We start from the raw sequence: 16,197 nt of genomic DNA, 5'->3' as shown, positions 1-16,197 counted from the left end.
CCACGCCTGAAGTTCAACTAGGCTTTTTTTGGGGAGCAAAATAATTAAAGTCCTCCCAAATTAGACTCCGTGTTATAGAACTCTAAATTAAAGTTTTGCTATAAAGTCTTTTATAATATTTAATTAATCATAACTTATTGAATTTATTAAAATTAATCAATTTTCAATTACTACATATTTTTTTAAATTTATATTATGATGTAATAATGTCCACACCATCGCGATAAATATCTTTATAAGCATTTGGTGATATGTAGGACACTTTCATTTAAGTCAATTAGACAACAAATCCAAGGAAATCCATATGATTTGATTTGATTTTAATTACAAACCACATGCTTTTGATAAGTCAATTATTAAAAAAAAAAAAAGTTAAGATTTATCTCATGTGATCAATCAAAATCTTTGGCTCTAAGTTTTTCTTACACTTTAGAAATATAAGTCCATCTACAAAATACAATTTTCAATGAAGTGTTTGTTTTTCCAAAAATACTCAACTACTAATAGAACTTGATTGGTCAAAAGTCACTTATTTCACTTTTCAAAAGTGTCGTGTTTGGGTGAACTTATAAGATATTTAAAAGTTTATAAAATGTTGCAAAATATTCTGTAAGTTTTTTTAGAAATAGAGTATGTAAGCTCTGAAAATAAGATGTTGTGAGCTTATAAATTTTTGCAAAAGAAGTAAGGAGGGAGTAACATCTTATGAGCTCGGTAATTTTAATTTATCTAAAATGCTTTATGAACTTATTTTTAAAATAAGATATAACATCTCATAAATTTTAAATTTTTTATAAGATTTACGAGCTTATAAATTAATGATTGAAATGTAATAATCTAAATCTTTATTGTAAATTAATGTAATATAATTTAATTTAATGCTAAGCCAAAAAGGACATGGTGGTTCCAATTGTTGTTTATCTTTTGATGTCTAATCTAATAGGTTAATTTAGTACCTGATTGTTTGATTCTGTTTGGATTTGCTTTGTGGTACAACACTTCAAATTCAAACATATCAGTTCCCTTCAAAATATTACTTTATGATATAATATTTCTACGAGCCACTACTATTTCAAAAGTATATATCAAGTTGGTATTTATTGTCATATTGTTAACATCAAAATATTTTAAAATAAATTATTAGTAAAAAATTTAAATAAATTAATTAATATATGGATTCCGAATTGAAGTTCCTAACAAAATTTGAGCTTTTCTTTGAGAATAATATGTTTCCAATAAATTCAAACCAAATTTTTTATGTATCTAAGATAAATACATATTTTTATTTTAGATTGATTAATTAGACCAACATACGTTAAAATATTGGATTCGTATAAGAGTTGGTGGTGTTAAGAGTATTACTAAAAATTATGCACGCAAGTACTGCATGTGACGTATCTAGTTAATTTATTTAAGAGAACTAATCTTCATGAAATAATTTTGTGAAGCCGAATAGATTGAGCCCATAAGGAAAATAGTCCACTGGAAAGAGGCCCATATAGTGAAGAGTCGGTCATGCCATTTCAGACAACTTTTCCCCATTTGCCAACTACATATAAAGCAAGGCCCACATTTCTCATCACTCAAAATTCACTCTCTTCGATCGATTGGGAGAGAGAGATCGAGGGAAGTGTGCTCCATCCCACCTCACTACAAAACCCCTACTTCCCAAAACCCGCTGCTGGAATTTCCCAAAACTCACCAACAAATATTCGGGAATTTGCTGTTTCGACGAATCGAGGTGGCTTTGCTAGGGATTTTAGGGTTTTAGTTTTATACAAACATGTATAACAACGGGCAGGATATGTGGAACAACCCGGCGCCGCCAGGGACCAGCGGAAGCGGCGGCGCTGGAGCTATGCCGCCAATGATGGCGCCGCCTGGGACTAGTGGGGCGCAACCGGTTGCGCCGCCACCGCCGTCGGTGCAGCCGTCTTACACAGTTGTGCCGACTGAGTCGCAGTTGGATGAGAGGGCGAGGAAGTGGATGCAGCTCAACTCGAAGCGGTACAGTGATAAAAGGAAGTTTGGGTTTGTTGAGACGCAGAAGGAGGATATGCCTCCGGAGCATGTCAGGAAAATCATTCGGTATGCTGTTCTTTTGTTAGGTTACCTTTATCTTGGTTGCTTTCTTTTGGCGGTGTAAATGGTGTATTAAGCCCTTTTTTCGTGTTTAAGAAGTTTCTCTCCGCTTGATTTTCTTCTGCGACCTGTTTGATGTGGTTTCTACAAGTTTTTGTAGCTTTTAGTTGCTAGTAGCTTAACGAATCTAGATTTTCCGTCATTTCTCGTGTTATTTTTAAGTTATTGGTCGGCTGTTAATGATATCTCTGCTTAAGTTTTCAGAATATTTTGTTCTGCGGATGCATAGATAACTAGTTTTTAATGTATCCTCAATATTGTCCTCTCTCAAAAAAAAAAAAGTATCCTCAATATTGCTTTTGGTTGTTTCTCGTTTGTTTAAGGAATAAGGATACCGGTTTTATGCCAGCTATAACGGCTGAAAATGGTTTCTATCTACACTTGAAAGAGGTCATTTTATCTGAGTTGTGATCGGAAGCATTTGCTAAACCCTATATGACATTTCTGCTTTTTAAATTTTACTTTGATTGGAATAGGAGAAATATGTGCGAGAGAAGGTCCCAAAGAACCTTTTCCAGGTTTTGGTTGGGCCTTCTCAGGCGTCAATTAAATGGTAATTTTGCTAAAAGTTTAATAGGCACCAAGACACAAGCTTCAAGTGGTTAGCTGTAAAGCTTAAGGTAGACAAAATTCAGTTTGAAGATCGTAAACATTTGTATATATCCATTGGATACTAACTCATCCTGGTGTTATGATTCTTAAGGTTTCCGAAACAAACCATCATGATAGATTTCAGGGTCTCTGTGAGCCTGGAGAGTTTTGTCTGTCAATCAAATTAATTAATTGATGGGAAGTTTAAGTCTTGGTTTTGTTCTCCTGTTCCTATGTGGCTGGTATATTGATACTCTCTTATGGTTATTGATAGCTTCTAATTTTTATGTGGATTTGCTAGCGGCTTGACTGATGGTACACCATGTTATTCTGTAAAAAAATTCTCCTAGAGACAGCCTTCTTCGGTGGATCATCTTCCTTTGTCTTCTTCGCCTATTGACTAATGTTGAGCTAGTGAATGCTCCTGTATGGAAATTCATTTACCATGTTTGCTCTTGATCTTTTTGGTACATGGATGTGACTCACTTAAATTATGTAAGCATTCGGCTTGATTGGCCGAAGTCTTTTTGGGGATTGAAATGATTCTCCATTTGCTAAAGCTGTTTGAGGTTTGTGTTGAATGAATTTGATTAATTGAACTTCTTTCATCAAGAGTGCGCCCAGTTGGAGCTGTAAATTTCTGAATGTTTTATGTTATGTAGATGTTTAATAGGCCATATTGTCTCTCTGTGTATTAGCGTGAGTGAGCATTGAACAATTATTTTGTGCAGGGACCATGGTGACATGTCATCAAAGAAATATCGCCATGATAAGCGTGTGTATTTGGGAGCTCTTAAATTTGTGCCGCATGCTGTGTACAAACTTCTCGAAAATATGCCCATGCCTTGGGAACAGGTATTTATGCTGTGGTGGCTGGCTTCCTGTTGAACGGTTTTGTGATTTGGTACATTGGCTCCTTGAATATATATGCATTAACTTTTTTCTTTTCTGTACCTTAGGTCCGTGAAGTGAAGGTTCTATACCACATTACTGGGGCTATAACATTTGTAAATGAAATACCATGGGTTGTTGAACCAATCTATTTAGCACAGGTATTTGTTGTTGTGCTGTGTACTTCAACTTCGTTGATATCCTTTTGCAATATAACTTTTATACTTCTCCTTCTGCGCCAAGCCACGTCGTGCTCCTATTATTATTAATATACTAATTAATTGGATTTTTTTGAAAATTTTGTAGTGGGGTACTATGTGGATCATGATGCGAAGAGAGAAAAGAGATCGACGACATTTTAAGAGAATGCGTTTTCCACCTTTTGATGATGAAGAACCTCCTCTGGATTATGCTGATAATCTCCTAGATGTGGATCCTTTGGAGCCCATCCAGTTAGAATTAGATGAGGAAGAAGATTCAGCTGTTTATACTTGGTTCTATGACCATAAACCACTTGTGAAGACAAAGCTTATAAATGGGCCGAGTTACCGGAAATGGCACCTGTCGCTTCCTATTATGGCGACACTTCACCGGCTTGCTGGGCAGCTGCTGTCTGATTTGATTGATCGCAATTACTTTTACCTTTTCGATATGGAGTCATTCTTCACAGCCAAAGCTCTGAACATGTGCATACCTGGTATGTTTGATGTTAAATCTTGTTTGTTTTTATAATGAGCTTTTTACCGGTTTAATCTTGCACATATTTTTTCTGCTGTGTATGCATTTCATGCCACTCTATCCATCTCAAGGAGATGACTCCATGTCGTTGTCCTTTGAGGGACTCTGTTCTGGTATTCTTGGCTTTAGTTGGAAATGGTTATTAATGAGTGAATTGTAGCAGTTGATTGAGTTATCGTAAATGTATATATTCTGAATAAATTTTACTTTTGCAGGTGGTCCTAAGTTTGAACCTCTGTATCGTGACATGGAGAAAGGGGATGAGGACTGGAATGAATTTAATGACATTAATAAACTTATCATTCGGTCACCTCTTAGGACAGAGTATAGGATTGCATTCCCTCATCTTTACAATAACAGGCCTCGGAAAGTAAAGCTCAGTATCTATCACACTCCAATGGTGATGTACATAAAAACTGAGGATCCCGATTTACCGGCATTCTATTACGACCCTCTCATTCACCCGATAACAAGTACAAATAAAGATAGGCGAGATAGGAAGGTTTATGAAGAAGATGAAGATGACGATTTTGTTTTGCCTGAGGGAGTCGAACCATTACTAACTAGCACTCCGATCTATACTGACACCACTGCCGCTGGGATTTCACTATTATTTGCTCCGCGGCCTTTCAACATGCGGTCTGGTCGGATGAGGCGTGCTGAAGATATACCTCTTGTATCTGAGTGGTACAAGGAACACTGGTAAGAAATACCCTTCATTTTCTAAAGTGACGATGCGATTCCAGTGTATGTGTGTACCTTATTCACTTAAACCTTCTTGTCTTTTTTTGGCAGTCCTCCATCGTACCCTGTCAAAGTTCGTGTAAGTTACCAGAAACTGCTGAAATGCTTTGTGTTGAATGAGCTGCATCACCGCCCGCCTAAAGCTCAGAAGAAGAAGCACCTGTTTAGGTCTCTCCAGGCTACAAAGTTCTTCCAGACCACTGAACTTGATTGGGCTGAAGCAGGTCTACAAGTATGCAAGCAAGGTTACAATATGCTGAATCTTCTGATCCACAGGAAAAATTTGAACTACCTCCATCTTGACTACAATTTCAACTTGAAGCCTGTGAAGACCCTTACCACTAAGGAACGCAAAAAGTCACGGTTTGGCAATGCCTTCCATCTGTGCCGTGAAATTCTGCGTTTGACGAAGCTTGTTGTTGATGCGAATATCCAGTTTCGCTTAGGAAATGTGGATGCATTTCAGTTGGCTGATGGGTTGCAATACATTTTTTCACACGTTGGCCAGTTAACGGGTATGTACCGGTATAAATACCGGCTAATGCGGCAGATTCGAATGTGTAAAGACTTGAAGCATTTGATTTATTACCGGTTTAATACTGGGCCAGTCGGGAAAGGTCCTGGATGTGGTTTTTGGGCACCTATGTGGAGAGTATGGTTGTTTTTCCTGCGGGGCATAGTTCCTCTTCTGGAAAGATGGTTGGGGAATTTACTTGCCAGACAATTTGAAGGACGGCACTCCAAAGGAGTGGCTAAAACTGTGACAAAGCAACGTGTTGAAAGCCACTTCGATTTGGAGCTTCGTGCTGCTGTTATGCATGATGTACTTGATGCCATGCCAGGCAAGCATCCCGTCTTTTCTAGGCCATATCTATTTTTGGTTCTCTTTTCAACCATACTTGATATATGTGCTTTCTTCCGTGTATTAAGAATGCTAATGCTCGTTTTCCACTGCAGAGGGTATTAAGCAAAATAAGGCAAGAACTATTTTGCAACATCTGAGTGAAGCATGGCGTTGTTGGAAAGCAAATATTCCTTGGAAGGTACTTTAGTTTGTGTTAACTGTTGTCCTTGTTATGGCTGTCAACACATATTCTTAATGCCTTTCCTCGTGGTTCAGCGCTGATATTTTGTTTTGTATAATTCTTGGGCTTGTAAGGTGCCTGGTTTGCCTGTTCCGATTGAGAACATGATACTTCGTTATGTGAAATCAAAAGCTGATTGGTGGACAAATGTTGCTCATTATAATCGAGAACGTATTAGAAGGGGGGCGACAGTCGACAAGACTGTTTGCCGAAAGAATCTTGGAAGATTGACCCGCCTTTGGTTGAAGGCGGAACAGGTGTGTTTTTTCGTGATTCTTTTACTATTTGATGAAGTTAACTAGAATGTAAGCCCCATCCCATATTTCCTTGAGTGCTTTTAATTGATGTTTTCTCCTCCCAATCTTCTTTGCAGGAACGACAGCACAACTACTTGAAAGATGGTCCATATGTCACACCAGAAGAAGCAGTGGCGATATACACTACAACTGTGCATTGGCTGGAATCGAGAAAATTCTCTCCAATCCCTTTTCCTCCATTGTCTTACAAACACGATACAAAACTCCTCATCCTTGCTCTGGAGAGACTGAAGGAGTCCTACAGTGTGGCTGTTAGATTAAACCAGTTACAAAGAGAAGAATTGGGTTTGATTGAGCAGGCTTATGATAACCCACATGAGGCTCTGTCGCGTATTAAACGTCATTTACTTACGCAGCGAGCCTTCAAAGAAGTAAGTTGCGAACAAAGCCCGCTCATCCATTTCCATAAAATCCACAAGATGTGTTTGTACGAATGGGAGAATGAGTTGTTAATTTTTCTTTTATTCATTTTTATTTTTCAAATCATGTTAAGCTGAACAGCGGAATATTTTGCAGGTTGGAATTGAGTTCATGGATTTATATAGCTATCTGATTCCCGTTTATGAGATCGAACCTCTTGAGAAGATTACTGATGCGTATCTGGATCAATATCTGTGGTATGAGGGTGATAAACGACACCTTTTTCCAAATTGGATTAAACCTGCAGATTCGGAACCTCCACCACTGTTGGTTTACAAATGGTGTCAAGGCATAAACAACTTACAGGGCATATGGGATACTGGTGATGGCCAGTGTGTTGTAATGCTTCAAACTAAATTTGAGAAATTTTTTGAAAAGATTGATCTAACCATGCTCAACAGGTAAGTATTGGGAACTGAATTTTTATATTCTTTCCTTTATGTGTGGAAGCAAGTATGGAAATGTATGCTTGACACTGATTAGATCCCATAAAATCGCAGGCTTCTGCGTTTAGTTCTTGACCACAACATTGCTGATTATGTCACTGCAAAGAACAACGTCGTTCTATCATACAAGGATATGAGTCATACAAACTCTTATGGGCTCATACGAGGTCTTCAGTTTGCTTCATTTGTTGTGCAATACTATGGGCTTGTCCTGGATCTTCTGCTTCTTGGTTTGACCCGAGCCAGTGAAATAGCTGGTCCACCACAGATGCCCAATGAGTTTATTACTTATCATGACACCAGGGTGGAAACACGACATCCAATCCGATTGTACTCCAGGTACATTGACAAGGTGCATATATTGTTCCGCTTCACTCATGAGGAGGCACGGGACCTCATCCAGCGCTATCTTACTGAGCATCCGGATCCCAACAATGAAAATATGGTTGGTTATAACAATAAGAAGTGCTGGCCAAGAGATGCTAGAATGCGACTCATGAAGCATGATGGTATGGTTCTTTTTTGTTTGACTGTATCTTGGAGAATACTTTAATTTTAGTTTTAATCCTGTGATTCTTTACATTTGGTGGCTGTGCTAAATGGTCTTGGTATCATTTTTCAGTCAACCTTGGTAGAAGTGTGTTTTGGGATATGAAGAATCGTCTTCCAAGAAGTATTACGACACTTGAGTGGGAGAACAGCTTTGTGTCGGTCTACAGCAAAGACAATCCAAACTTGCTGTTCAGCATGTATGTATAGCCTTTTCAATTTGATTTTGGTTTTTCTTGTGTTATTATATTGAAACCGTATGGTCGTCTACATGTTTTGGACGTGAAAAATAATAAACAACTGATTCGTATTTTAGGTGTGGTTTTGAAGTCCGTATACTACCTAAGATAAGAATGACTCAAGAGGCTTTTAGCAATACAAGGGATGGTGTTTGGAATCTGCAAAATGAGCAGACAAAAGAACGCACTGCAGTTGCTTTCTTGCGTGTAGATGATGAACATATGAAGGTGTTCGAGAATCGAGTAAGACAGATTCTCATGTCCTCTGGTTCAACAACATTCACAAAGATTGTCAACAAATGGAATACAGCTCTTATAGGTAATATATCAACATTGCTTCTGCCTTGTAGTGCATCATGCACTTGGTGGTATGCTGCTAGTTTCTACTTGTTGCTGAAAGCCTTTTGCTTACTCTTGCAGGCCTCATGACATATTTCCGTGAAGCAACTGTTCACACGCAAGAATTGTTGGATTTGCTGGTAAAGTGTGAGAATAAAATCCAAACACGTATTAAGATTGGGTTGAACTCAAAGATGCCTAGCAGGTATAGTAGTTTCTTTAAGTCTCTGACATTTTTCATTTATTTGGACTTTCAGAATCTTCTGAAACTTTATCTACTGTACCTGAACGGCTGAACTTCTGAAATTTGTTCTGCTGTCAGGTTCCCACCTGTCATCTTTTACACGCCAAAGGAAATTGGTGGACTTGGAATGCTGTCAATGGGTCACATATTGATTCCTCAGAGTGACCTTCGTTATAGTAAACAGACAGATGTTGGTGTTACTCATTTTAGGAGTGGAATGAGTCACGAAGAGGATCAACTGATTCCAAATCTGTATCGGTACATACAGGTTTGTGAAGTTCATATTTGTGCTGTTATGTTTTCTCATCAAGTTGTGGCATTACTCTCTGATTCCTCTTTAATTGATTCTGTGGCAGCCATGGGAAAGTGAGTTCATTGATTCGCAGCGTGTTTGGGCTGAGTATGCATTGAAGAGGCAGGAAGCCCAAGCACAGAACAGGCGGTTAACCCTGGAGGACTTGGAAGTGAGTTTCACCATTTATTTACTTTGCTTAATGTCTGAATTCTTTTTTCTTTCTTCTGTTGGGGTCTACTGATGGCTAGCATTGTGGCTGTCAATTGTTGGATGGATCGTATTGTACATGTTTACTTTTTTGCTATTATTTGTTTTTCCATCTGGACCCTAGGTTTAGTTGGGGTACGGCTTGCGTTTATTATTCTTGCCTTTGTGTTTAATGGTTGGTACTTGCTCTTTATGAAAAGGTTTGTGCGCACTCACGTCTTACACTTTGATCTTCAGGATTCTTGGGATCGGGGGATACCTCGAATCAATACACTGTTTCAGAAGGATCGCCACACCCTTGCATACGACAAAGGGTGGAGAGTTAGAACAGATTTTAAGCAGTATCAGGTCCTGAAGCAAAATCCATTCTGGTGGACACACCAGAGGCATGATGGGAAGTTGTGGAACTTGAACAATTATCGAACTGATGTTATTCAAGCTCTGGGAGGAGTCGAAGGGATTCTTGAGCATACATTGTTTAAGGGCACATAGTAAGTTTCTCCCAAGAGTATGTTGGTATTGTTATTTTGGAATTGTTTATAACAAATCTTACTATTGTTGTTTGGTGTTCAGCTTCCCAACATGGGAGGGTCTTTTCTGGGAGAAGGCTTCAGGTTTCGAGGAGTCTATGAAGTATAAGAAACTGACAAATGCTCAACGATCTGGACTTAATCAAATTCCTAACAGGAGATTTACCCTTTGGTGGTCGCCTACTATAAACAGAGCAAATGTATATGTTGGTTTCCAAGTCCAGCTGGATCTCACTGGGATATTTATGCATGGAAAAATTCCAACGCTCAAGATATCTCTGATCCAGATATTCCGTGCTCACTTGTGGCAGAAAATACATGAGAGTGTGGTGATGGATCTTTGCCAGGTTTTGGATCAGGAGTTGGATGCATTGGAAATTGAGACTGTCCAGAAAGAAACTATTCACCCTAGGAAGAGTTACAAAATGAACAGCTCATGTGCTGACATCCTACTCTTTGCTGCCCATAGGTGGCCCATGTCAAAGCCTAGTCTTGTGGCTGAGTCTAAGGATGTGTTTGATCAAAAGGCTAGCAATAAATACTGGATAGATGTGCAGCTCCGCTGGGGTGATTATGATTCTCATGATATTGAGCGGTACACCAGGGCAAAGTTTATGGATTACACAACAGACAATATGTCAATCTATCCATCACCAACTGGTACGTTGATCTCAAGTCTATCGTACATTAAACCTTAAAAGGATGCTTTTCTTCCATTCTAAGTGATTTGGATGATTTTGTCTGCAGGTGTGATGATTGGAATTGATCTAGCATATAACTTGCATTCTGCTTTTGGAAATTGGTTCCCTGGGTCAAAGCCGTTGCTTGCCCAGGCCATGAACAAGATCATGAAGGTACTTAGTGTTAACGATTTATTGTTGTTGACGTGCACTTCTTGGTAAAAATACAAATGTTTCTAATATATGTACCTTTTGCTTGCAGTCGAATCCAGCATTATATGTTCTAAGAGAACGGATAAGAAAAGGATTACAGTTGTATTCTTCAGAGCCTACAGAGCCTTATTTATCATCTCAGAACTATGGGGAGATATTCAGCAATCAAATAATCTGGTTTGTGGATGACACGAATGTGTATCGTGTCACAATACACAAGACTTTTGAGGGAAATCTCACAACAAAACCCATTAATGGTGCCATTTTTATATTTAACCCCAGAACTGGTCAACTGTTTCTGAAGGTTCGATCCCTTTACCTTACTGAGTTGGTTTCCTTTGTCATAGTTTGAGGTTCATTCATAGATTCATTCTTTTCCTCTGGTTCTTGCAGGTCATTCATACAAGTGTGTGGGCTGGGCAGAAGCGGCTTGGTCAGTTGGCCAAGTGGAAGACTGCTGAAGAAGTGGCTGCACTGGTCCGCTCGTTGCCTGTTGAGGAACAGCCAAAACAAATCATTGTGACACGCAAGGGAATGTTGGATCCCCTTGAGGTGCACTTGCTTGACTTCCCAAATATTGTAATCAAAGGAAGTGAGCTGCAGTTGCCTTTCCAGGCTTGCTTGAAAATTGAGAAATTTGGTGATCTAATATTGAAGGCCACAGAACCCCAAATGGTCTTGTTCAACATATATGATGATTGGTTGAAGAGTATCTCATCGTACACAGCCTTCTCGAGGCTGATACTGATTCTGCGAGCTCTTCATGTCAACAATGAGAAGGCAAAAATGTTGCTGAAGCCTGACAAGACGATTGTCACTGAGCCCCACCACATCTGGCCTTCTTTATCAGATGAGCAGTGGATGAAGGTGAGATTATCACATGTGCCACTTCCTTAAGGGAGTACATTGCTCTTGGTAAGAGTTGCATTCCTTATATATCTCCTTTTGTTACATGCAGGTTGAAGTTGCCCTCAGAGATTTGATACTTTCTGATTATGCAAAGAAGAACAATGTGAACACATCTGCATTAACCCAATCTGAGATCCGTGATATAATTCTTGGAGCTGAGATTACTCCACCTTCACAACAGCGGCAGCAAATTGCTGAGATTGAGAAACAGGTCATTTACCCCCATTTCCTGTCATGAACTGTTATTTCTCTGATATTTATTTTGCTTGCCTATTAAATATGGGCTTTTATCCTTCATTCAGGCAAAGGAGGCTAGTCAGCTCACGGCAGTCACCACAAGGACCACAAATGTGCATGGAGATGAATTGATTGTTACCACAACAAGTCCTTATGAACAAGCGGCATTTGGGTCTAAAACTGATTGGCGAGTCAGGGCTATATCTGCTACCAATCTCCATCTTCGGGTTAATCACATATATGTGAACTCGGAAGACATCAAGGTAGTATCCTGTGAAAATGTCAATAGCATGGTTTTGAATTCATATGGAATACTTTGTACAAATAATATCACTAATATGTTTTACGATCCAATTTGTGCAGGAAACGGGATATACTTACATTATGCCCAAAAACATCTTGAAGAAGTTCATATGCATTGCTGACCTGCGCACCCAGATTGCTGGATACCTTTATGGCATAAGTCCTCCAGACAATCCCCAAGTCAAGGAGATCCGTTGCATTGCCATGCCACCACAGTGGGGTACTCACCAGCAGGTTCATCTTCCATCAGCTCTTCCTGAACACGACTTCCTGAATGACTTGGAGCCTTTAGGATGGATGCATACACAGCCAAATGAGCTTCCTCAACTGTCACCACAGGTTTATTCTCGGCTTTCTTTCACATTCATTTTGAAAACATTATGCCTCTCGCTGTTCATCTATATCGACCCACCTTTAACATCAATAATTGCTGTATACAGGACCTTGCCGCTCATGCTCGGGTCTTATCAAACAACAAACAATGGGATGGGGAGAAATGCATAATTCTGACTTGCAGTTTCACTCCTGGTTCGTGCTCTTTAACTGCGTACAAGCTGACCCCATCAGGATACGAATGGGGAAAGAGCAACACCGATGCAGCAAGCAATCCTCATGGTTACCTGCCAACTTACTATGAGAAAGTCCAAATGCTCTTGAGTGACCGCTTCCTCGGTTTCTACATGGTAATGTTTTTGTTTCTCTTATAATATCCAATAGACGGCTCCTACATGGTAATGTTTTTGTTTCTTTCATAATATCCAATACGTGGCTCTTCGTCTCTGCTGGTACGTTTCTGTTTCTCATAGCGTCTTTATTCATGCTTGGCTTCATATGATTTTGGCTTTACAGGTACCCGACAACGGGCCTTGGAACTACAACTTCATGGGTGTGAAACATACTGTAAGCATGAAGTATGGGATGAAGCTAGGCACACCCCGTGAGTACTATCACGAGGACCATCGTCCAACACATTTCCTGGAATTCAGCAACCTGGAGGAAGGTGAAACTGCAGAGGGTGATAGGGAAGACACCTTCACGTAATCTTTCCGAACACATCTTCGCCGTGGTCCATGGGATATTTGTTACTGTTGTACTGAACTTGTTCTAGAAGTGAAGAGTCTCCTGTTGTAAATATGTATCCCGATAGCTTACCTTTTGTATGAAATTACACGGGGCATTGGCGGATCCCTTGCTTAGCTGCTCTTTTGGATAGTTCATTATAGCCTGTAAACTGCGTTTCAGATTCTATTTGTCAGTTTGATTGCAGTGCTGTTTGTCTCCATCAGCGGTGGGCGTACTGTTTTTTCTCCCATCAACCGTAGAACGCTTTTTGTCCACTAATGTTGTGAATCCCTTATCCAGTGAGCATTCGAAGTTGAAAAGAATCCTATGAAGATCATTTCGTTTAAAGATGATAATTTTACTTAGAAAGCCGATGTGATACTTGTAGTAACAAACGTGGTGTGGAGTGCGGACTTAAATTCCAACCGGAACGACTATTAATGTTCAAACGAAAAACTTGTAAGGGCCATCTTTCTTTTCCAGAAAAGCAAAAGCAGGAAAATGAACTACGTTTAACTTAGTAGAATAGAGCCCAATTACTCTGGAATTTACAACTTAAAATTTAAGAAGTTTATTGTACAAAACCTACAAAGAAATATGAAGAAATCTTGAGCACAAGAATAATATTCCTACAAGTTCATTTAACATAAAGGTAACAGAATCACCAAACCAACTCATAAAAGTTCTTTCCGTTTTCAGTTTCCCACCATCCAGCAGATGTATACTTTACGGCTTTACATCTTCAATTTCCTGTTTTGGCTCCTTGTCCTCCGACATAATCTCCGAGCTGTCCTCCGTCCCCGAATCTGCAGCCACACTGCCCTTGAACATTTCGTCATCCTCTAAAGCTGCAAATTTCGCCTTGTCTCCTTTCAGCAGCTCCACCACTTCAAGCATTGTTGGTCGCTTCTCGGGCCGATTATCTGCACAGACAAGTCCAACAAAGATGACTCTTTTCAGCTCTTCTTCCACATAGTTCCCATTTAGCCTTTGATCAGCAAGTTCACCAAAGTTTCTTTCACGAGCCAGCGGCAGGGCCCAGTCCGTGATCGGGCGCTTTATTGTTGAACTAAGCTTCTCTATAGGCTTCTTTCCGCTAGCGAGCTCAAGCAAAAGAATGCCGAAACTATAAACGTCGCAGCTCTCTGATGCTTTCCCAAGCATTGCATATTCTGGGGCGAGGTAGCCCAGAGTACCCTTTACTCTGGTGGTTACATGTGTTGCTCCGTCAGGGATGAACTTTGCGAATCCAAAATCCGCGACTTGAGCTTTAAAATCACTGTCTAGCAATACATTGCTGGCTTTAATATCTCTGTGGATTATGTGGGGTGTTGCATAGTGGTGTAGATAGCTGTAATAGAGAAAATATCAGTTCAACGGCAGGAAGAAGTCGAATACAAGTAGAGTTTTCTCAGGTACTTACGCAATGCCCTCAGCTGCACCTACAGCAATGTTCATCCGCCTCGGCCAGTCGAGATGACATTCAGCAGAATGCTGCCCGTGAAGATGAGATAGTAGGCTCAAATTAGTCATGTAGTCATAGACGATCAGACGCTCTTGGCCTTCAGCACAGTAGCCACGTAAAGTCAGCAGATTCTTGTGCCGTACACGAGCAAGTATCTCGACTTCTACAGAAAACTCCACCTCGGCCTTGTTGCTCCATGATTTTAGCCTTTTAACAGCTATCTGTTGAAGCATGCATGAGGAAGAACCCAGCATAAATAACATGGAGAGGGCGAAGGGGTCATGAGTGCTTATCATACTTTCCAAGAGCCTAATCATGCAAAACTTAAAGTTTGATCTTTTAGCTCCTGCAAGTAGGCTTTATCTCTGGTTAGAGAAAACAAAACTGGTTCTAATGTATATCTTGAACATAGTAACCACTATGTTTCTCATCTCCTAAAGCCTTAACAATTACTGGTTCTTTATGCGAACCACACAAATAAAAGAACACATGTAACTACTTTTTAACGCCCTTCTTAACTTTGCATCTCCACCGTCCCACATCTTTCTTAAGTGTAGTAAAGGTATTATAAACCCATAACAGATGTACAACTTCAGGATTTTGCACACCCCATTTTTATACAACCAAAATAGACATGCACAATGGAAGGCCTCAATCAATAGCTAAAGTAGATGCAAACCCACAACCAAAGGAGAAAAGATGGAAACACGAGTATTATGCATTCGTGTCATTATCCATTTTATGTATTATGTTCAAGAAGGCGATTTAGAGAAACAAAGCTTGAAAACCATCTCTCCATGTATGGTAAACATCCTTTTTGGTCAAAAGTTGCCGAAGCAAAAAATGAAGCAAATTAATATGATTCCGTAGCACCATTGGCTATATCTTGCACATCTCACTTAGTGGATTGCTAGAGGCTAGAAGCAGAACAAACCAAAACCAGCAAGATGAAAAAATTTCAGAACTGGATGAGAAGAACAGCAATCTTACTTGAGAACCATCCCAGAGCTGGCCCCAATACACACTGCCAAATCCCCCTTCTCCAAGCTTGTTATCGTAGTTAAAATTATTCGTAGCCAACTGCAACTCCTTAAGAGAAAAAATCCTCCATGTTGAGTCCTTTTTCCCTTGGTTTTTCCTGTTAAATAAAGACTTCACCTTAATCAACTACATCTTGAAGATACAACAAACTCCAATAGAAGACGTCGAAAGGGCTTAATGGCTATCACAAAGGCTAAAAGAAAATTTAAAGCAAAAGTTGATATCATATTCTTCCATACATTTATGCAGCTAAGAAAGAAAAACTAGAAGCATCACTGATCAATAAAACAGTGTCTGAATCCGAGACAAAAACCTAAATTCAAAAGAAACAACATAAAACCCACACCAACACAACCATACAAAAGTATTTTCAAGAATTCAAACCATACGCAACCAGCAGAAATAAGCATTGACCCAAATGAAACAATGATAGCACATACCGATCTGAACCCTTTACACAACAAAACTTTGAGAAGAAATCCATCATCCCTTCAACACCCCACCAAGCAA

At 39.5% G+C, this 16,197-nt stretch overlaps 2 protein-coding genes across 2 annotated transcripts; one reads left to right on the top strand and one right to left on the bottom strand.

Annotated features, from left to right (window-relative positions):
- LOC105164478 (pre-mRNA-processing-splicing factor 8A) lies at positions 1,581 to 13,404 on the top strand. Its single transcript, XM_011083126.2, has 26 exons — positions 1,581 to 2,088; positions 3,465 to 3,588; positions 3,693 to 3,785; positions 3,931 to 4,321; positions 4,578 to 5,064; positions 5,158 to 5,948; positions 6,064 to 6,149; positions 6,266 to 6,448; positions 6,565 to 6,879; positions 7,025 to 7,329; positions 7,429 to 7,883; positions 7,997 to 8,123; positions 8,240 to 8,481; positions 8,583 to 8,706; positions 8,824 to 9,013; positions 9,102 to 9,209; positions 9,485 to 9,738; positions 9,821 to 10,437; positions 10,525 to 10,631; positions 10,720 to 10,974; positions 11,064 to 11,537; positions 11,629 to 11,790; positions 11,882 to 12,079; positions 12,180 to 12,458; positions 12,560 to 12,802; positions 12,969 to 13,404. The coding sequence occupies exons 1-26, from the start codon at positions 1,784 to 1,786 to the stop codon at positions 13,158 to 13,160; spliced, it is 7,107 nt and encodes a 2,368-aa protein (XP_011081428.1). The 5' UTR covers positions 1,581 to 1,783; the 3' UTR covers positions 13,161 to 13,404.
- Positions 13,686 to 16,197, bottom strand: LOC105164469 (PTI1-like tyrosine-protein kinase At3g15890; the record flags this gene model as incomplete). Its single annotated transcript, XM_011083119.2, is given in 4 exon segments — positions 13,686 to 14,532; positions 14,605 to 14,867; positions 15,637 to 15,784; positions 16,128 to 16,197. Coding segments are annotated over 4 exon segments (1,083 nt in total). The 3' UTR covers positions 13,686 to 13,907.

Source organism: Sesamum indicum, linkage group LG1 (assembly GCF_000512975.1).
Source record: "Sesamum indicum cultivar Zhongzhi No. 13 linkage group LG1, S_indicum_v1.0, whole genome shotgun sequence".
Taxonomy (NCBI): Eukaryota; Viridiplantae; Streptophyta; class Magnoliopsida; order Lamiales; family Pedaliaceae; genus Sesamum; species Sesamum indicum.
This window is presented reverse-complemented; position numbering and strand designations above follow the sequence as displayed.

Bases quoted from the DNA above. Each gene is read 5' to 3' on its own strand.
- LOC105164478 (XM_011083126.2), top strand. From the start codon at position 1,784: ATGTATAACAACGGGCAGGATATGTGGAACAACCCGGCGCCGCCAGGG. The intron at 4,322-4,577 runs GTATGTTTGATG...TTACTTTTGCAG, and splicing joins TCTGAACATGTGCATACCTG to GTGGTCCTAAGTTTGAACCT. The intron at 10,438-10,524 runs GTACGTTGATCT...TTTTGTCTGCAG, and splicing joins AATCTATCCATCACCAACTG to GTGTGATGATTGGAATTGAT.